This window comes from Triticum dicoccoides, chromosome 6A (assembly GCF_002162155.2).
Source record: "Triticum dicoccoides isolate Atlit2015 ecotype Zavitan chromosome 6A, WEW_v2.0, whole genome shotgun sequence".
In the NCBI taxonomy this organism is placed as follows: Eukaryota; Viridiplantae; Streptophyta; class Magnoliopsida; order Poales; family Poaceae; genus Triticum; species Triticum dicoccoides.
Window position 1 is genome coordinate 56,655,558 of NC_041390.1, and position 21,825 is coordinate 56,677,382.

The 21,825-nt window shown below is 48.2% G+C and overlaps 1 protein-coding gene and 1 pseudogene across 2 annotated transcripts; one reads left to right on the forward strand and one right to left on the reverse strand.

Annotated features, from left to right (window-relative positions):
• Positions 1-3,503: 3,503 nt before the first annotated feature.
• On the forward strand, positions 3,504-9,605 carry LOC119314815 (RNA-binding KH domain-containing protein PEPPER-like). Of its 2 annotated transcripts, none has more exons than XM_037589502.1 (6): positions 3,504-3,949; positions 5,628-5,883; positions 7,435-7,583; positions 7,679-7,894; positions 8,114-8,308; positions 9,041-9,605. In XM_037589502.1, exons 1-6 carry the CDS (start codon positions 3,536-3,538, stop codon positions 9,248-9,250), a joined length of 1,440 nt encoding a protein of 479 aa, XP_037445399.1. In that variant the 5' UTR covers positions 3,504-3,535; the 3' UTR covers positions 9,251-9,605. The 2 variants fall into 2 exon arrangements, with proteins under 2 accessions (XP_037445399.1, XP_037445400.1); XM_037589503.1 differs by having other exon boundaries at positions 3,506-3,949; positions 7,682-7,894.
• Positions 9,606-10,932: 1,327 nt separating this feature from the next.
• On the reverse strand, positions 10,933-11,598 carry LOC119315640 (annotated as a pseudogene).
• Positions 11,599-21,825: the final 10,227 nt, after the last annotated feature.

The window sequence follows — 21,825 nt, forward strand, 5'->3', positions numbered from 1 at the left end:
GCTGGCGCGGGGCGGCCTCCTCGAGCTGCGGCGCTGGACTTCGCGGGGTTCAGCGGCTTGGCGACGGGATCACGGGGCGGCCGGCTGGTGGCGGCGCGCCGGTGCCCTGGGTCTCGTGCGTGGCGGGGCGGCTGCGAAGCTCCCGTCTCGGGAGGTGGCGCGCGGCCGGCCCCTCGCTGGATCCAGCCGGATCTGGTGGTGGGGGTCGACCGGCGGCGCGTGGCGTCAGTGGTGCGTGCCCGGCGGCTCCGGCGCTATGAGCTCGTCGGGCGACGCGGGTAGGGTAGCGGTCGGGCGTGGTCGTTGCTCCGGCCGTGGGCGGCGACGTGTGGAGGTCCGGCGGTGGTGGACTTCCGGCCGCTTCATGGTGGCTTGGCGGATCTGCTTGCAGCAGCGGCCGGCTTCTCCGGCGTCGGCTTGTCTGCGATCGGACCGTTTCGGCCTTCACTCCATCTCCTCGGTGCTCGGTCGCTACTCCCTTCGAAGGGCTGGCCCTTTCCCAGCTACGGTTCATCGCTCGTCTCGCGCCCGGTGCAGCAGGACCGAGCTCGTCTCGCGCACAGTGCCGCAGGACCGAGCTCGTCTCGCGCACGGTGCAGCAGGACTGACCTCGTCCCGCCCCATGGTGCTGCAGGACCGATCTCGTCTCGCTCTCCGGGCTGCAGGTTGGGTCGATGGATGCCAGTGTTGGCCGACCTATTGGGTCTCGACGCTGGGGGTGGACCAGGGGTGCAAAGGCGGATCCTTTTCTGCTCGTCTCTTTGGTTGGGGTAGCGGCGGGTCTCAGGTGCGGTGGTGTCAAGGTCTTGGATGCCGGGGGCGGCGGCCCTGGTGGCGGTGCACGGTGCTCTTGGGCAGAGCCCGTGTCTTGGCGCTGCCCAGTGACCATGGCCGTGTGGGCGGCGTGGTAGCCGGGGTGTAGCGTTCGGTGGCGGTAAGTGGTGGCCAGGGTGAAAACCTGCTCTATCTTCGGACGGACCGGCGATGGCGAAGCTCGTTCCCTTCTTGAAGGCGTCGTCGCGGCTCTCACCGCCCGTCGTGCGGCTCCGGGGGAAACTCTGATCCTCGGATCGGGCGGTGGCGGCGCTCCGGTGTCGTATCCTTCCTGAAGGCGCCGTCTTGGAGTCCACGGTTCGCTGTATGCGGCTTCATCTCTTCGTGGTAGTGTGCTAGGGGTGGTGTTGCTGCGCTCAGTGCTTGTGTTTCGTGCCTTGGGTGTGTGTGGTGTTGGCGTGCGTTTTGTATTGGTTGATGTTGATTTTTGCTTTATATATAAAGCGGGGCGAAAGCTTTTTTCGATAATTCAAAGAAAACAATAACTGGCTTAGGTTGGCTCTTTATTTAGACCTAGACGTGCCCATCTTTCAAAGATGGCTTTACTGAGAGCGTCCAATATCTCCCTACATAAGAAAAGAAAATTGCAGCATCGTGCGGTCAGCACATATGTAATAGCCACTTCAAACACAAGACTGCTGTGTGTGTATAGTATAATAATGTGAACCTGCAATATATTTACATGAATCCTTGTGTGTGTTTTGACTTATAAGTTCACCTATTGACCTGGATCATACTGCATGTTGCGCTAACAACATTTTTCTGCTCCAAAGTGGAGACTTTTAAGAATATTAATTTTCACTACCTTCTGGCCTGCAACTCAAAGGAGATTCATCTCAACTCTGTAAGAGGCTAAGAGCACACCGTATCTGTTTCATCTGAGCAATAAAACCGGCACACCCCAAACAACAAAAACCTAGACACGGATAAAAAGTGCCCACAAGCTTCATGACCCTACGAGGAAATATCTTGGACGCAATTTACATAATAAATAGCATGGGATTCCATGAAACTGACCTAGGAACATAAGAAAGATGAACGACCAAACATTTATTCTTGTTTTGAAGGCCAATACACTCCCCTGAACTCAGACTCTGCATGGAGTTCCAGTGGACGGGGAAAACACGAAGGCTGCCTCGAAAAGACTCCACGCTTGAAGGGTCAATAAGAAAGGTACCTGATGGGTGGATGCAGAACCTGAATGGTTTTTTTTCATCTGCACAACACACAGCAGTTTATGAGAAACCACAAATAAATGATATGACCCAAGAGAGGCATGAGGTAGCCCACATTTGCGGCCGAAAATGATAGATGCGCTCACCCAGATCACAAACCTAAGAGAAAGAACAAAGACTTTGACCTGTATATATGTGAACGGAGCAGAAAGGGGCGGCAAACTTCGATTGTCCCATGAGGAAAACAAACAGCTGGAGAGAACAATCCTATGACCAAATGCACATAAGAATCATTAGAACGAAACTGTAGAACAGGAAAACATGTCGTGATGCTGGATGATGCAATTTTTGTTGACGTGTTTTGGAGATTTATATTTGCATCAATGAAGTTTAGCACAATATCCTATCCCCTTGATCTTGTAAAGGTACTGATAATAAGGAGTAGGTACCTACACACGTCGTTGCCCCTAGCGGCGAGCCTCTGTTGCTGCCGCACCACAACCGGTGAATCTCGACCTCCGCGTACGTCGTTGCCCTGCTGGCCCGGCCATGATGCGCGCGTCGACGCGCCCAGCTACCTTGTTAGAGCCGCGCCATGTGCCGCACGAGCGCCAGCGCCGCCGCCCGTGCCGAGCCGCCGCCGTTTGAGGGCTGCTGCATAGGCGCCGCTCAACACCGTGCCAGCCGCGTCATGCCCGCGCAGACGGAGATGGAGAGAGGTGTCGGCACACCTATTATGGACGGGGAGAGACGACGGCGGGGGCGTCGTTGCCCGAAAATTCTAGACCTACGGACCAGTTACGGGCTGCAGGCTACGGACAACCTTTTTCCTAACAAACCTCTCGTCCCCCCTGATTTTTCGGGTGGGGCAAACCAGCGTGATTTCCCAATCCTTCAATCTCACGTCAGTCCGTAATCAAACATCACGTAGAATCTGCGCGTAAGTGTAGCAAAATTTGTCGTTGCCATGCTTGTCCTCCTCTTTTGGCCACGGTTCTCACAATGAAGGCGGCGGCGGGATGGGAGCCAGTGGCGTAGGTAGGATCGGGCGGAATTCCAGATCGGGCATGGGCGCCCCGGTGGATTTCCTGAACCAAGATTGATTTAGGAGAGCTGGACACCGGGATTTTGGGTTAGCGTTTATTTCGAGGTGTGGTTAGGTGGGAGGTTAGCAATAATTGAGGGTGAGGTTACGTGGTTGCCAATTGAACCTCTCTTTGCTCGCTGGCAGAGTTGTCGTCCGCCCGACTAAATTGCTAAACGCAGATTTGACTGAGGATTGATATAATCTTAACGGTTAGATTAGATAAAGTGATATGATCATGAGGTTGTAATTGATCCGTGTTATTATAAGTACGTTAGGCTGTGTGCATTTAGCGATGAATATGTTTGCTTATTTAATAATAGTAGAGATGTGAGCTCAGGTTGTGAAATTTGCACTGCGCATTTTGCTAGAAACCACTCGTTCAGTCCACACTCCACAGTCGTGTCCCACTGACCACTGTCCTTCCCCAAAACCCTCGTCCATGGCGGCCGCGGCACCGCCGCTCGCGGAGTTCGCCCGCGACGCTATGGCCTACGTAGCCGAGGAGGAGGAGGAGGAGGACCCCGAGGAGGTGGAGCCGTGGGTTTCCTCCGACTCGGAGCCGGACGAGCACCCGGCGCCCAAGCCGCGGAGCCCTTCCCCCGACACGCAGCCGGAGCAGCCGCCGCCGCCGCCGCCTGCGCCGACGAATTCGGCGTCCGAGGTGGCGGAGGAGGGGAAAAAGGCGGCGCCTTGGCCCGGGTTTCCCGGCGCGAGCGTGTTCCGGCTGGTCGTGGCCGGGGACAAGGTGGGCGGCCTCATCGGCCGCCGGGGCGAGATCGTCAAGCGTCTCTGCGATGAGACCCGCGCCCGCGTCCGCGTCCTCGACGCCACGGACGGCGTCTCCAGCCGGATTGTAAGGCTCCTTCCCTGTAATTTTGGTTGATGCTGGTTTGATGGTGGTGGTTAGGGCACGGGAAATTGAGCATGACTGTCTACGGTCTCATGCGGTCACAATCAGGTTGATGTATTAGCAATATATAAGGAGCTAAATTAGAAATTGCTTTGGGATTTGTGCATGCTCACTGTAAGAGCATTTCCAACTGCTCCCCTTTCCCCAATATTTTTCTGGTATTGGGGGATTTGGGCCAAAATACCAGCTCCAATAGCTCCTCTTTCCCCAGTATTTTTTGGAGATCACAAGAAACAGCCCATCTTCCCCTAAATGGAGGGGGAGTCGACCCTCTCTATTGGAGCTACCATCCCCAATAACCGGAAAAGTGTTATCGGGGAGCCCCAATAAGTGCTTATTGTGGGAGTTTTTTTGTGAGCTGTTGGAGATGCTCTAAATTGGACCGTGGCACAAATATGGGTCTGCCACAAGCAACACTCGACATGTACATCAGCAATTGTGTGCCAGCATTGCCCTGGTTTGGGTTGCTCATTTCCAAGTTCTCTTGGGACTTGAGATCATCAAGCGCCTCTGCGAGGAGACCCATGTCCGCGTCCTCGAGACCACGGTCGGCGTCACCAGCCAGATTTTAAGGCTCCTCCCCCGGAATTCTGGTTGATTCATGTTAGGATTTATGTCTCAATGGTGGTGGTTAGGACATCGGGAATTGGAAATTGAGTCGCTTGTGCCATGCTTAGTATGCGGTTGGGCGCGTGGTGCATGAATTTCTATGGTCTCATGTGGTCACAACCATGGATTAGCAATATAAGCTAGCTAAGCTAGAAATAACTTTGGGATTTGTGCATGCTCATTGTAAATTGCACTGTAGCGTTAGTGTGGGTCTTCCACAAGCAGCTCTCGACATGTAGATCAGAAATTGTGTGCCAGCATTGCCCTGGTTTGGGTTACTCATTTCCATGTTCTCTTGAGAATTGTGCACTGTGGCCATCGGCACATTGTTACTGTCATCTTGCAACGCTATCCTAGATGTAATTGTGCTGTTTCTTGCATAAGGACACTGATGTGTTGTCACAAGGTCAAATAATTATATAATCCCCATGCTCTTTCAAGTTCGAACTCACACGGATGTGGTCTAATCATCATTAGAGAAAATGAGTAGACAACTGTAAGACGATAGAAACCAGGTTGGTCCATCATATATAATAGTTCTGGAACCCTTTTTAAAAACCTTGTCCTGGAACCTAATTTGGTTATGAAATGGACGAAACAATGACATCAATGTTAGCTTTATAGTTCCAATTGTTCAATGAGCTTTTTTTGTTAGCATTTAGTAGGTAAGTGACTTATTGTTTAATTTAATTATTCTACAAGATATCTCTACTTTGGTAAGTCTTGGCCATGTTATCTGTTGGGTTGTTGTTTTAGTTTAGCAGTTTTTGCAATCATAGGAACAAAGGCATTACTCTGGCCATGTGTTAGGGAAGTTGAAATGGCTTGACCAGGTGAAAATTACTCTGTCTCGTAAGCATAAGCTTTTTAAAACGGGAGGATTCTAGCGTGGCATGTTGAGGTGGTACTTATTGTGAGTACATTACATAAAAAAAGAACAAAAAAGGTTAAACTTAGATCATTTGTTTGTACTTTCTTATTCATTGTGTTAAATTTTATACCTCCTCTTTAGGTCTTGATATCCGCAACAGAAGAAACACAAGCAGAACTGGCACCTGCTATGGATGCTGCAGTTAGGATCTTCAAACATGTAAATGATATAGAAGGGATCAATCCTGATGTCACATTATCTGCTTCTGCACCAGAAATTTGTTGTGCTAGATTACTGGTTCCTAAAGCACAAGCGGTGCACTTAATTGGCAAGCAAGGAACCATGATCAAGTTAATGCAAGAAACTACTGGTGCTACCATGAGGATTATAGATCAAGGTACACGGTTATACATTTTCATGTTAACTATTATGCGATGCATTTCCACTTTGATCCATAGAATTACTGGTCATTTTTATTACCTATGAATTAATAATATTGGTTTCGCTCTTGGATGTGTAACTTGAAAAGGTATATACATTTTCAACTCAAGTATTATGTGATGCATTTCCAGTTTGATTTGTAGAATCGCTCAGTCATTTTTGTTACCTATAAATTATTAACATTGGTTTCGGGCTTGGATGTATAACTTGAATGTGGAAACAAGGGAGTATACCTGGGCATTCTAAAGCAAACATGGTGTCCCTAACTTCTATGATCCATCATTTCTTGTACAAGAGTACTCCACCGGTACTTGATGTCAAGTTCTTTTTGCTGAGAAAAATCCAGAAAAACTATTGGACTGTTTTCCCAACTTTGTATTGCAGCACCAACCTTCGCTGAAAAGTAGCACCTGCCTTCTCCCAGAAATTAGTAGCACCGGCCCTGTTCACTAGAATAGTAGAACGTACTCTGTTTCATCACTGAAGGAGGAGTGCAATTGATAAGATTCTTGTTCTTGTGTTATCTAACTTTTTAGCATGAGAATACTTTTGGTTTTGTTGGTTGGCACCAATTTTTCAATCAAATTATTGTGATCCTTGTAGAAAATGGTGGTTGCTTAAGGGATTTGCACCAATCAGTTAACCAGATGGTTTGTTGTGACCCTATCACTTGAAAATTTAAACTCCCCCACTTTTATAAAATACTGAGACCAGAAGTCACATAAGCTTCCAGATTGCATTGCATCCCTATATATCAGTGGTATAATCGAACTAGCTTGGATTTTCCCTTCCCTGATACATAAAGCACTGCAATATTCATTACGGCAGAGAAGCAACTTGATTTTGATCTGGTATTTGTTGCTACTAATACCATGGAGATTCTTTTGCACACTGTAAAGAGTCTGCCTGGCAGGTTACATTTTTAGAAGCCCTACAACATACTTATCACCTTATTGAAGCTTATACCGTTTTGCCGGCTTTTCGGGGCTGTTTGGATTGTGCCTCATCTTGCCCCACCAATTTTTTGGCATTACCAATAGAAGGGCATGACCAATTTTTTGGCAAGTGGCCATCGTTTGGATTGCAGCCATTCATATTTGGTTGGTACACATGCGGAGTAGCCTGCTACATGCATGTTGTGAGGACCCACAGATTAATTATAGCTTGCATGCACCATATACTAATAAAATAAAGGGGAAGGTACCTGGGACCCACCAAGGCAGAGAGTGCACGACACAATGCCAAAATTTTGGCGAAGCTTTTCGCCGCCCTGAACTCGCCCGTGCGTTGGCCAAAACTACACTGGCGTATGGCAGGCGTGCTGGGCGTGCCAATTCTTTGGTACTAGTCCAAACGGCCACCAAATTTGACGGGCTTGCCAATTTTTTGGTAGGGCTGGTTTTGGTCGAGATCCAAACACACCCTTCAATTTCGATCTCGTTTTGGTTGTTGTGAATTCAATCTAGATCACTGGATGTAACACATGATACTGGATCTACTTTTCTAGACGACTTTTTGAGTAATCAGATGGTGGTTGAAAGAATTGTGGAGATACGTGGTGCTTCCCTCAAGGTCCTCAATGCCCTAAAATCAGTACTTGGACTTCTCCGGAAGTTCCTAGTTGATCATAGCGTCCTTCATCTATTTGAAAGAAAGGTAATCCTTGTTACAGTTGTTGCTGCATGTTTTATTATAAGGATGAGAGCAGCTTGTAACGTTCTCATGGAATTTATATTTCTGTTGCTTATCAGCAGAACCAAGCAGTAACCGAGGTGCGGGATAGTTGTAAAGAAAATCAGGTCACCAATGGTTATGCTCTTCCAGTGAACCAGGACCTTTTGTTATCCGACAGTCGAAGTCCTCTTAACCTGAATGGCAGCAGATATTTGTCATACGGACATGACCCATCTGTTTGTGACCCATATTCACCAGATATCAGACGCCCAACTGTCTCCTTAATATCAAAGGTCTAATGCTATAACCATTGTCCCTTAGCTGCAAACGTATATCATGCCAGTTATTAGCTTGTAAAAATGTGCTCAGGTTTCACCTGGTATAGGCAGATTTCTTCTGTTCATTTTCCCTTTTGAGTTTTGACCCTCGAGACCTGACTTGGTGTAGTCATCTTACATCAGACTTGCTGCGGTTGTTGTTCTTAGTTTCTTACAGAATGTTTTGGCTTTCAGATTATGCAAACGATGCAGATCCCTTTGCTGCAAGCTGAAGAGATAATTGGTGTCAGGGGACAGACCATTGCTCATATACGTTCTGTCAGTGGAGCAGTGGTTGTCCTCGAGGAAACTGGAAATTATCTGGATGAGGTTCTAGTTTCGATCGAAGGCACTTCTTCACAAGTTCAGACCGCGCATCAACTCATACAGGTTAATTATCAATGTCCTGAGGGGTCCTACTTTACTATCCATTTTCTGAATTAGATTAGGATGCCATCTGAATTTTATTTTATTTTTTTGCGCCCAGCCTACTACGCATACACAGATAGTTGCCATCTACCAGTTACACTAGGTCTGACCCAAGAACTAAATGTGCTAGAGTATACCAGATTGTTTTTCTTGCAACAAGTTCAGTGTAGTTTACACAAGGTTGGAGATGCCAGCCAACCTTTAGAAGATAAATTTGTCGTAGATATCAGACCAACAGGATATTAGAAGGAAATGGCGCATGGTCGCTTTCACTCCCAAGACTCCAGAGCGGGATAAAACTTGAGAAGCCACTTGTGTGAGTTGCTCCTTCTTTATGAGTAGTAATTTTCCTTTATTTAACTATTGGTGATTCGGGCCATTTCGTAACTAGTCTAGGTTCCAGCTTGCTGGAGGTAGCTACCCAGGACATGATTTATCACCTATGTAAAATGTAAAGCACACTACACAACACAACCCTTGCTACTCCTCCGGTTGTCACAGCGTCGATTCCGCTGGGCGTCTACATGGAGACCAGCCATCGACGCCTCTTAATTGATCAAATCAAATGAAATGGCCGTTGCAAAACACAGGATTCATTATACCATCTTGCGCGGTTGATTTATCGGTGCAATGCAATCATGAACCGCACGGTTGAATGTCTGTTTTTTGACCTGTCGCCATTTTTGCACGCAGGAGGTCCTACTGGGCGACGGAAAAGTTCTACCACCCAGGAGCAGCAGCTACGGCAACCCAGAGGCTGGCCCGGTCAGGCCGCCGTTCGCCCCGGGCGGCGCTGCTCCGGCGAGTCCGGAGTACGCCCCGCCTCTGTACCGCGACTACCGGTCGTTGTCCGGGAGCGTCCGCCACTGCCACTCTGCTGCTTACCACGGGTACAGGCTGTAGCACGCGGAGCCGAGCGACTGACCGCGCGCCTATCCTCCTCATCGCCGCGCCTAACCTAACGATCACCACCCGGACCATGCCCGATTAAGCAGGAATTGAATGGAACGGCTTTGCCGTGACGATTGATCGTTTTTGGGGACGTGATAGTTTCCATGCCGGCTTGTGATGTACTCCCTCTGTTCCGAATTACTTGTCTCGGATATGAATGTATCTAGAACTAACATACATCTAGATACATCCATTTCTACGACAAGTAATTCCGAACGGAGGGAGTAAATGCTGTAGATGGCAACCGAACGCCTCCTTGACTGCATGTTTTAGTGTCAGCCCAACGCTGTCTTCGACCCTGCTCTTCTACCTGGCTGGTTCATTCCCCCTTCTTGTAACCCAGGCAAGCCGGTCCCACCATTCTGGTAGGGTGGGGGACGGCGATGCTCATGCACTCGTCCTCTGCGATGAGCTTCCAGACTGCTCCGGTGAATGGGGAGCGACGACGACGGCGATGGTCTCTCTCTCTCTCTCTCCTGTGACGGCAGCGTTTACTTTCTGCACTAGGGGCGTGGACTGCGACGTTTCAAGGCGCGTGACCGCAATTGAAACATTTGTGTTTCAGGCTCCCAAGCAAAATTCGAGGGCACACCCCACTATCTAAAATAACAATCTTTTTAAACCAAAATAAATACACACCCCTCTAGGCGAAAGTACCTTCCTACAACTGAGGGGGTGAATAGACACTTAGCAAGGCAATGGTGCAAATTTTTATTTTCTTGGAACTTAGGTAGATTTTAGCACAAGTTAAATAACAACCAATACAATCTACACATGCATATCTAGAGTCTAGGGAGCAGACGAGGAACAACATGCAAGTACAAGAATGTAAAGGTGGTAGAGATAGAAAGATCAAATGAAGCCATGGTAATTTTTGGTGTGGTTTTGATAGGTGGTGTTATCGTACATCTATGTTGATGGAGACTTCAAACAACTGAGGGTAATGCCTGCGTGAGTCCATGAAGGGCTCCACCCACGAAGGATCCACGAAGAAGCAATCTTGTCTATTTCATCATGGCGTACGCCCACGAAGGACTAGCCTCACTCGAGATAGATTTTCACGAAGTAGGCGATCTTTTTGCCCTTACAAACTCTCTAATTTAACTCCACATGATTTGGAGGTTCACATCTAGCCAATCTAGGAGACATCACTCTCTAAAGGGTAACATATATTGTTGTTGATGACGAACTCCTTACTTTTGTGCTTCAAAAGATAGTCTCCTCAACACTCAATAACTCTCTCACAGATTTGGCATGGTGGTGGCAGAAGGATTGGAGTGGAAAGTAACTTGAGGGGGTAAGAGCATCTCCAGCCGTTGTGCTCCCCCAGGGACGTTTTTTCGTCCGGCTGGGGCTGCACCGGCGCAAATTTTGGGCTTGGGGGAGATTTTTCCAGCCGTCTCCACCCCCAAGCATCTCTGCACCTCGACGAGGAGGACGCGTGGCGCGCAACGAGGAAGCGGCCAGGCCGGTGACGATGTCGAGGAGGCGCCATGGCAGAGGAGGAGGTCCAGGCCACCGTCCTTGTGCAGGAGCGACGCCATGAAGAAGAAGAGGAGCAAGAGGTCCAGGCTCTCCGCTGCGCTGTGGGAGCTCAAGCTGGCGGCCAAGGCGAGGGACAAGGAGGGGCTCCTTCAGATTCTTGTCACCGGACACCGCACCAGGACAGTAGTCTTGGTGGCCGGCTGGCTGTAGAGCCCGACGCCGCCGTCCTCCATGATATGGAAAGCGAGCATGACGACGAGCTCCCCGCCCTTGGCCTTGCCGGTGAGCAGGAATGCCATCTGCCACTGCCGGACGCGCTCCCCCCGCTGGCTCTTCTCCGTGGACTCATTCACGAGGGCGCTCAAGTCCACCATGCTCTAGCCAAGGTCCAGCTCCGACGCGTCCACATCGACCACGGACAGCAGGAATGGGCGAGGCTCGAACTTCGCGGGTGGCTTGCCGGCACCCCCGCCGCTACAGTAGACGTGCCCTAGTCTCCTCGAAGTCCACCTCGCCCTGCTGCACACGGGACGGCATGGTCTGCACAACGCCCTCGACGAGGCGGAGCCCGTCCATGGACGGCGGGAGGCCCTCGCCGCCGCCACCTCGACGGGAGGCCAGGGCAAAGGAGGCGGAGCCCGTCCATGGACGACGGGAGGCCCTGCGCCGCCGCCACCTGGACGGGAGACCGACACAGAGGAGGCGGAGCTAGAGAACACGGGGCGGAGGCTTGGAGATGCAGGGGGCTTGGAGAGGCGGGAGAGAGCGGGAGCGGACGCGAAGGCGAGGCGGCGGAGGTGGTTGTTGGCCGCCATGGCGTGCGGGGGAGGCCGGGGCAGAGGAGGAGTAGGATGCAGCGGTGGAAGGTGGGTGACGGGGTGGGGTAGGTGGAAAGAGAGGAGAGAGAGGGGTTTGCATGTGAAAGGTACCGCCGGTGCCCCAGCTCGCCCCCAACGCGTTGGGTTTCTCATGGGAGCGCTGGCCGAAACTTTCCTCAAATCCGGCGAAAAAGGAGGTCTTGGGTGCATGGCTGGGGCGATTTTTACAACCGGCGCAAAAAAAGTGGTCCTGGGGGGCTGTTGGGGGCCTAGTGGAGATGCTCTAAGAAATCAAGGATCAAATGGTTGGAGTGGATTGTTTTGATCTCGACACAAGTGTAGGTGGTTCTCGCTCAGAAAATGGATATGGGAAGTGTAGTTTCATCCCGGTTGCTCTCTCTGAGAGTAGGTGGTTGTGGGTGGGTATATATAGCCATCACCGAAGATCTAGTCGTTACTCACCTTTATGCACAACTCGGTGGCACCGAAAGAAAATCTCGGAGGCGCCAACTAGTGCAAAATATTAAAAAAATTGGTGAGATCGGATGAATCCACTCGGTGGCTCTGATATGTGATGACCTAAGTAGTTACCTCATATTGGTAACTCCGATTAGTTTCACTCGGTAATTCGGAAGTGAGATCGGTAGTTGCGATGGCTGCGGGGAAGGGCCCCGGTGGCAGCGGTAGCAAGCCGCAGCGAGTAGCGAACGGGGCAGCGGCGGTGCGGGCAATGCGAAACAGGGGCGCGGGCGACTCGTCTGAGGCGCGCAGCGAACGCGGTGAGCGCGCACGCGCGGGGAGCGAAGCGGGGCTTGAAGGAAATATGCCCTAGAGGCAATAATAAAGTTATTATTTATTTATTTATAATCATGATAAATGTTCATTATTCATGCTAGAATTGTATTAACCGAAAACATAATACATGTGTGAATACATAGACAAACTTAGTGTCACTAGTATGCCCCTACTTGACTAGCTCGTTAATCAAAGATGGTTATGTTTTCTAACCATGAACAAAGTGTTGTTATTTGATTAACGAGGTCACATCATTAGTTGAATGATCTGATTGACATGACCCATTCCATTAGCTTAGCACCCGATCGTTTAGTATGTTGCTATTGCTTTCTTCATGACTATTACATGTTCCTGTAACTATGAGATTATGCAACTCCCATTTACCGGAGGAACACCTTGGGTACTACCAAACGTCACAACGTTACTGGCTGATTATAAAGGAGTACTACAGGTGTCTCCAAAGGTAGATGTTGGGTTGGCGTATTTCGAGATTAGGATTTGTCACTCCGATTGTCGGAGAGGTATCTCTGGGCCCTCTCGGTAATGCACATCACATAAGCCTTGCAAGCATTGCAACTAATGAGGTAGTTGCAAGATGATGTATTACGGAACGAGTAAAGAGACTTGCCAGTAACGAGATTGAACTAGGTATTGGATACCGACGATCGAATCTCGGGCAAGTAACATACCGATGACAAAGGGAACAACGTATGTTGTTATGCGGTCTGACCCATAAAGATCTTCGTAGAATATGTAGGAGCCAATATGGGCATCCAGGTCCCGCTATTGGTTATTGACCGGAAACGTGTCTCGGTCATGTCTACATTGTTCTCGAACCCGTAGGGTCCGCACGCTTAAGGTTACGATGATAGTTATATTATGAGTTTATGCATTTTGATGTACCGAAGGTTGTTCGGAGTCCCGGATGTGATCACGGACATGACGAGGAGTCTCGAAATGGTCGAGACATAAAGATTGATATATTGGAAGCCTATGTTTGGATATCGGAAGTGTTCCGGGTGAAATCGGGATTTTACCGGAGTACCGGGAGGTTACCGGAACCCCCCGGGGAGCTATATGGGCCTTAGTGGGCCTTGAAGGAAATATGCCCTAGAGGCAATAATAAAGTTATTATTTATTTCCTTATAATCATGATAAATGTTTATTATTTTTCATGCTAGAATTGTATTAACCGGAAACATAATACATGTGTGAATACATAGACAAACTTAGTGTCACTAGTATGCCTCTACTTGACTAGCTCGTTAATCAAAGATGGTTATGTTTCCTAACCATGAACAAAGTGTTGTTATTTGATTAACGAGGTCACATCATTAGTTGAATGATCTGATTGACATGACCCATTCCATTAGCTTAGCACCCGATCGTTTAGTATGTTGCTATTGCTTTCCTCATGACTTATACATGTTCCTGTAACTATGAGATTATGCAACTCCCGTTTACCGGAGGAACACTTTGGGTACTACCAAACGTCACAACGTTACTGGCTGATTATAAAGGAGTACTACAGGTGTCTCCAAAGGTAGATGTTGGGTTGGCGTATTTCGAGATTAGGATTTGTCACTCCGATTGTCAGAGAGGTATCTCTGGGCCCTCTCGGTAATGCACATCACATAAGCCTTGCAAGCATTGCAACTAATGAGGTAGTTGCAAGATGATGTATTACGGAACGAGTAAAGAGACTTGCCAGTAACGAGATTGAACTAGGTATTGGATACCGACGATCGAATCTCGGGCAAGTAACATACCGGTGACAAAGGGAACAACGTATGTTGTTATGCGGTCTGACCCATAAAGATCTTCGTAGAGTATGTAGGAGCCAATATGGGCATCCAGGTCCCGCTATTGGTTATTGACCGGAAACGTGTCTCGGTCATGTCTACATTGTTCTCGAACCCGTAGGGTCCGCACGCTTAAGGTTACGATGACAGTTATATTATGAGTTTATGCATTTTGATGTACCGAAGGTTGTTCGGAGTCCCGGATGTGATCACGGACATGACGAGGAGTCTCGAAATGGTCGAGACATAAAGATTGATATATTGGAAGCCTATGTTTGGATATCGGAAGTGTTCCGGGTGAAATCGGGATTTTACCGGAGTACCGGGAGGTTACCGGAACCCCCCGGGGAGCTATATGGGCCTTAGTGGGCCTTGAAGGAAATATGCCCTAGAGGCAATAATAAAGTTATTATTTATTTCCTTATAATCATGATAAATGTTTATTATTTTTCATGCTAGAATTGTATTAACCGGAAACATAATACATGTGTGAATACATAGACAAACTTAGTGTCACTAGTATGCCTCTACTTGACTAGCTCGTTAATCAAAGATGGTTATGTTTCCTAACCATGAACAAAGTGTTGTTATTTGATTAACGAGGTCACATCATTAGTTGAATGATCTGATTGACATGACCCATTCCATTAGCTTAGCACCCGATCGTTTAGTATGTTGCTATTGCTTTCCTCATGACTTATACATGTTCCTGTAACTATGAGATTATGCAACTCCCGTTTACCGGAGGAACACTTTGGGTACTACCAAACGTCACAATGTTACTGGCTGATTATAAAGGAGTACTACAGGAGTCTTCAAACAACTGAGGGTAATGCCTGCGTGAGTCCATGGAGGGCTCCACCCATGAAGGATCCACGAAGAAGCAATCTTGTCTATTTCATCATGGCGTACGCCCACGAAGGACTAGCCTCACTCGAGATAGATTTTCACGAAGTAGGCGATCTTCTTGCCCTTACAAACTCTCTAATTTAACTCCACATGATTTGGAGGTTCACACCTAGCCAATCTAGGAGACATCACACTCTAAAGGGTAACATATATTGTTGTTGATGATGAACTCCTTACTTTTTTGCTTCAAAAGATAGTCTCCTCAACACTCAATAACTCTCTCACAGATTTGGCATGGTGGTGGCAGAAGGATTGGAGTGGAAAGTAACAACCAATAACAACCAATACAATCTACACATGCATATCTAGAGTCTAGGGAGCAGACGAGGAACAACATGCAAGTACAAGAATGTAAAGATGGTAGAGATAGAAAGGTCAAATGAAGCCATGGTAATTTTTGGTGTGGTTTTGATAGGTGGTGTTATCGTACATCTATGTTGATGGAGACTTCAAACAACTGAGGGTAATGCCTGCGTGAGTCCATGGAGGGCTCCACCCACGAAGGATCCACGAAGAAGCTATCTTGTCTATTTCATCATGGCGTACGCCCACGAAGGACTAGCCTCACTCGAGATAGATTTTCACGAAGTAGGCGATCTTCTTGCCCTTACAAACTCTCTAATTTAACTCCACATGATTTGGAGGTTCACACCTAGCCAATCTAGGAGACATCACTCTCTAAAGGGTAACATATATTGTTGTTGATGATGAACTCCTTACTTTTGTGCTTCAAAAGATAGTCTCCTCAACACTCAATAACTCTCTCACAGATTTGGCATGGTGGTGGCAGAAGGATTGGAGTGGAAAGTAACTTGAGGGGGTAAGAGCATCTCCAGCCGTTGTGCTCCCCCAGGGACATTTTTTCGTCCGGCTGGGGTTGCATCGGCGCAAATTTTGGGCTTGGGGGAGATTTTTCCAGCCGTCTCCACCCCCAAGCATCTCTGCACCTCGACGAGGAGGACGCGTGGCGTGCAGCGAGGAAGCGGCCAGGCCGGTGATGATCTCGAGGAGGCCCCATGGCAGAGGAGGAGGTCTAGGCCACCGTCCTTGTGCAGGAGCGACGCCATGAAGAAGAAGAGGAGCAAGAGGTCCAGGCTCTCCGCTGCGCTATGGGAGCTTAAGCTGGTGGCCAAGGCGAGGGACAAGGAGGGGCTCCTTCAGATTCTTGTCACCGGACACCGCACCAGGACAGCAGTCTTGGTGGCCGGCTAGCTGTAGAGCCCGACGTCGCCGTCCTCCATGATCTGGAAAGCGAGCGTGACGACGAGCTCCCCGCCCTTGGCCTTGCCGGTGAGCAGGAATGCCATCTGCCACTGCCGGACGCGCTCTCCCCGCTGGCTCTTCTCCATGGACTCATTCACGAGGGCGCTCAAGTCCACCATGCTCTAGCCAAGGTCCAGCTCCGACGCGTCCACATCGACCACGGACAGCAGGAATGGGCGAGGCTCGAACTTCGTGGGTGGCTTGCCGGCACCCCCGCCGCTACAGTAGACGTGCCCTAGTCTCCTCGAAGTCCACCTCGCCCTGCTGCACACAAGACGGCATGGTCTGCACAGCGCCCTCGATGAGGAGGAGCCCGTCCATGGACGGCGGGAGGCCCTCGCCGCCGCCACCTCGACGGGAGGCCAGGGCAAAGGAGGTGGAGCCCGTCCATGGACGACGGGAGGCCCTGCGCCGCCGCCACCTCGACGGGAGACCGACACAGAGGAGGCGGAGCTAGAGAACACGAGGCGGAGGCTTGGAGATGCAGGGGGCTTGGAGAGGCGGGAGAGAGCGGGAGCGGACGCGAAGGCGAGGCTGCGGAGGTGGTTGTTGGCCGCCATGGCGTGCGGGGGAGGCCAGGGCAGAGGAGGAGTAGGATGCAGCGGTGGAAGGTGGGTGACGGGGTGGGGTAGGTGGAAAGAGAGGAGAGAGAGAGAGGGGTTTGCATGTGAAAGGTAGCGCCGGTGCCCCAGCTCGCCCCCAGTGCGTTGGGTTTCTCATGGGAGCGCTGGCCGAAACTTTCCTCAAATCCGACAAAAAAGGAGGTCTTGGGTGCATGGCTGGGGCGATTTTTACAACCGGCGCAAAAAAAGTGGTCCTGGGGGGCTGTTGGGGGCCTAGTGGAGATGCTCTAAGAAATCAAGGATCAAATGGTTGGAGTGGATTGTTTTGATCTCGACACAAGTGTAGGTGGTTCTCGCTCAGAAAATGGATATGGGAAGTGTAGTTTCATCCCGGTTGCTCTCTCTGAGAGTAGGAGGTTGTGGGTGGGTATATATAGCCATCACCGAAGATCTAGTCGTTACTCACCTTTATGCACAACTCGGTGGCACCGAAAGAAAATCTCGGAGGCGCCAACTAGTGCAAAATATTAAAAAAATTGGTGAGATCGGATGAATCCACTCGGTGGCTCTGATATGTGATGACCTAAGTAGTTACCTCATATTGGTAACTCCGATTAGTTTCACTCGGTAATTCCGAAGTGAGATCGGCAGTTGCGATGGCTGCGGGGAAGGGCCCCGGTGGCAGCGGCAGCAAGCCGCAGCGAGCAGCGAACGGGGCAGCGGCGGTGCGGGCAATGCGAAACAGGGGCGCGGGCGACTCATCTGAGGCGCGCAGCGAACGCGGTGAGCGCGCACGCGCGGGGAGCGAAGCGGGGCTTGAAGGAAATATGCCCTAGAGGCAATAATAAAGTTATTATTTATTTCCTTATAATCATGATAAATGTTTATTATTCATGCTAGAATTGTATTAACCGGAAACATAATACATGTGTGAATACATAGACAAACTTAGTGTCACTAGTATGCCTCTACTTGACTAGCTCGTTAATCAAAGATGGTTATGTTTCCTAACCATGAACAAAGTGTTGTTATTTGATTAACGAGGTCACATCATTAGTTGAATGATCTGATTGACATGACCCATTCCATTAGCTTAGCACCCGATCGTTTAGTATGTTGCTATTGCTTTCTTCATGGCTTATACATGTTCCTGTAACTATGAGATTATGCAACTCCCGTTTACCGGAGGAACACTTTGGGTACTACCAAACGTCACAACGTTACTGGGTGATTATAAAGGAGTACTACAGGTGTCTCCAAAGGTAGATGTTGGGTTGGCGTATTTCGAGATTAGGATTTGTCACTCCGATTGTCGGAGAGGTATCTCTGGGCCCTCTCGGTAATGCACATCACATAAGCCTTGCAAGCATTGCAACTAATGAGGTAGTTGCAAGATGATGTATTACGGAACGAGTAAAGAGACTTGCCAGTAACGAGATTGAACTAGGTATTGGATACCGACGATCGAATCTCGGGCAAGTAACATACCGATGACAAAGGGAACAACGTATGTTGTTATGCGGTCTGACCCATAAAGATCTTCGTAGAATATGTAGGAGCCAATATGGGCATCCAGGTCCCGCTATTGGTTATTGATCGGAAACGTGTCTCGGTCATGTCTACATTGTTCTCGAACCCGTAGGGTCCGCACGCTTAAGGTTATGATGACAGTTATATTATGATTTTATGCATTTTGATGTACCGAAGGTTGTTCGGAGTCCCGGATGTGATCAAGGACATGACGAGGAGTCTCGAAATGGTCGAGACATAAAGATTGATATATTGGAAGCCTATGTTTGGATATCGGAAGTGTTCCGGGTGAAATCGGGATTTTACCGGAGTACCGGGAGGTTACCGGAACCCCCCGGGGAGCTATATGGGCCTTAGTGGGCCTTGAAGGAAATATGCCCTAGAGGCAATAATAAAGTTATTATTTATTTCCTTATAATCATGATAAATGTTTATTATATTTCATGCTAGAATTGTATTAACCGGAAACATAATACATGTGTGAATACATAGACAAACTTAGTGTCACTAGTATGCCTCTACTTGACTAGCTCGTTAATCAAAGATGGTTATGTTTCCTAACCATGAACAAAGTGTTGTTATTTGATTAACGAGGTCACATCATTAGTTGAATGATCTGATTGACATGACCCATTCCATTAGCTTAGCACCCGATCGTTTAGTATGTTGCTATTGCTTTCTTCATGACTTATACATGTTCCTGTAACTATGAGATTATGCAACTCCCGTTTACCGGAGGAACACTTTGGGTACTACCAAACGTCACAACGTTACAGGGTGATTATAAAGGAGTACTACAGGTGTCTCCAAAGGTAGATGTTGGGTTGGCGTATTTCGAGATTAGGATTTGTCACTCCGATTGTCGGAGAGGTATCTCTGGGCCCTCTCGGTAATGCACATCACATAAGCCTTGCAAGCATTGCAACTAATGAGGTAGTTGCAAGATGATGTATTACGGAACGAGTAAAGAGACTTGCTAGTAACAAGATTGAACTAGGTATTGGATACCGACGATCGAATCTCGGGCAAGTAACATACCGATGACAAAGGGAACAACGTATGTTGTTATGCGGTCTGACCCATAAAGATCTTCATAGAATATGTAGGAGCCAATATGGGCATCCAGGTCCCGCTATTGGTTATTGACCGGAAACGTGTCTCGGTCATGTCTACATTGTTCTCGAACCCGTAGGGTCCGCACGCTTAAGGTTACAATGACAGTTATATTATGAGTTTATGCATTTTGATGTACCGAAGGTTGTTCGGAGTCCCGGATGTGATCACGGACATAACGAGGAGTCTCGAAATGGTCGAGACATAAAGATTGATATATTGGAAGCCTATGTTTGGATATCGGAAGTGTTCCGGGTGAAATCGGGATTTTACCGGAGTATCGGGAGGTTACCGGAACCCCCCGGGGAGCTATATGGGCCTTAGTGGGCCTTGAAGGAAATATGCCCTAGAGGCAATAATAAAGTTATTATTTATTTCCTTATAATCATGATAAATGTTTATTATTTTTCATGCTAGAATTGTATTAACCGGAAACATAATACATGTGTGAATACATAGACAAACTTAGTGTCACTAGTATGCCTCTACTTGACTAGCTCGTTAATCAAAGATGGTTATGTTTCCTAACCATGAACAAAGTGTTGTTATTTGATTAACGAGGTCACATCATTAGTTGAATGATCTGATTGACACGACCCATTCCATTAGCTTAGCACCCGATCGTTTAGTATGTTGCTATTGCTTTCTTCATGACTTATACATGTTCCTGTAACTATGAGATTATGCAACTCCCGTTTACCGGAGGAACACTTTGGGTACTACCAAACGTCACAACGTTACTGGCTGATTATAAAGGAGTACTACAGGTGTCTCCAAAGGTAGATGTTGGGTTGGCGTATTTCGAGATTAGGATTTGTCACTCCGATTGTCGGAGAGGTATCTCTGGGCCCTCTCGGTAATGCACATCACATAAGCCTTGCAAGCATTGCAACTAATGAGGTAGTTGCAAGATGATGTATTATGGAACGAGTAAAGAGACTTGCCAGTAACGAGATTGAACTAGATATTGGATATCGACGATCGAATCTCGGGCAAGCAACATACCGATGACAAAGGGAACAATGTATGTTGTTATGCGGTCTGACCCATAAAGATCTTCGTAGAATATGTAGGAGCCAATATGGGCATCCAGGTCCCGCTATTGGTTATTGACCGGAAACGTGTCTCGGTCATGTCTACATTGTTCTCGAACCCGTAGGGTTCGCACGCTTAAGGTTACGATGACAGTTATATTATGAGTTTATGCATTTTGATGTACCGAAGGTTGTTCGGAGTCCCGGATGTGATCACGGACATGACGAGGAGTCTCGAAATGGTCGAGACATAAAGATTGATATATTGGAAGCCTATGTTTGGATATCGGAAGTGTTCCGGGTGAAATCGGGATTTTACCGGAGTACCGGGAGGTTACCGAAACCACCCGGGGAGCTATATGGGCCTTAGTGGGCCTTGAAGGAAATATGCCCTAGAGGCAATAATAAAGTTATTATTTATTTCCTTATAATCATGATAAATGTTTATTATTTTTCATGCTAGAATTGTATTAACCGGAAACATAATACATGTGTGAATACATAGACAAACTTAGTGTCACTAGTATGCCTCTACTTGACTAGCTCGTTAATCAAAGATGGTTATGTTTCCTAACCATGAACAAAGTGTTGTTATTTGATTAACGAGGTCACATCATTAGTTGAATGATCTGATTGACATGACCCATTCCATTAGCTTAGCACCCGATCGTTTAGTATGTTGCTATTGCTTTCTTCATGACTTATACATGTTCCTGTAACTATGAGATTATGCAACTCCCGTTTACCGGAGGAACACTTTGGGTACTACCAAACGTCACAACATTACTGGCTGATTATAAAGGAGTACTACAGGTGTCTCCAAAGGTAGATGTTGGGTTGGCGTATTTCGAGATTAGGATTTGTCACTCCGATTGTCGGAGAGGTATCTCTGGGCCCTCTCGGTAATGCACATCACATAAGCCTTGCAAGCATTGCAACTAATGAGGTAGTTGCAAGATGATGTATTACGGAATGAGTAAAGAGACTTGCCAGTAACGAGATTGAACTAGGTATTGGATACCGACGATTGAATCTCGGGCAAGTAACATACCAATGACAAAGGGAACAACGTATGTTGTTATGCGGTCTGACCCATAAAGATCTTCGTAGAATATGTAGGAGCCAATATGGGCATCCAGGTCCCGCTATTGGTTATTGATCGGAAACGTGTCTCGGTCATGTCTACATTGTTCTCGAACCCGTAGGGTCCGCACG

Bases quoted from the DNA above. Each gene is read 5' to 3' on its own strand.
- LOC119314815 (XM_037589502.1), top strand. From the start codon at position 3,536: ATGGCGGCCGCGGCACCGCCGCTCGCGGAGTTCGCCCGCGACGCTATG. The intron at 5,884-7,434 runs GTACACGGTTAT...CTACTTTTCTAG, and splicing joins CATGAGGATTATAGATCAAG to ACGACTTTTTGAGTAATCAG. The intron at 7,895-8,113 runs GTCTAATGCTAT...TTTGGCTTTCAG, and splicing joins CTGTCTCCTTAATATCAAAG to ATTATGCAAACGATGCAGAT.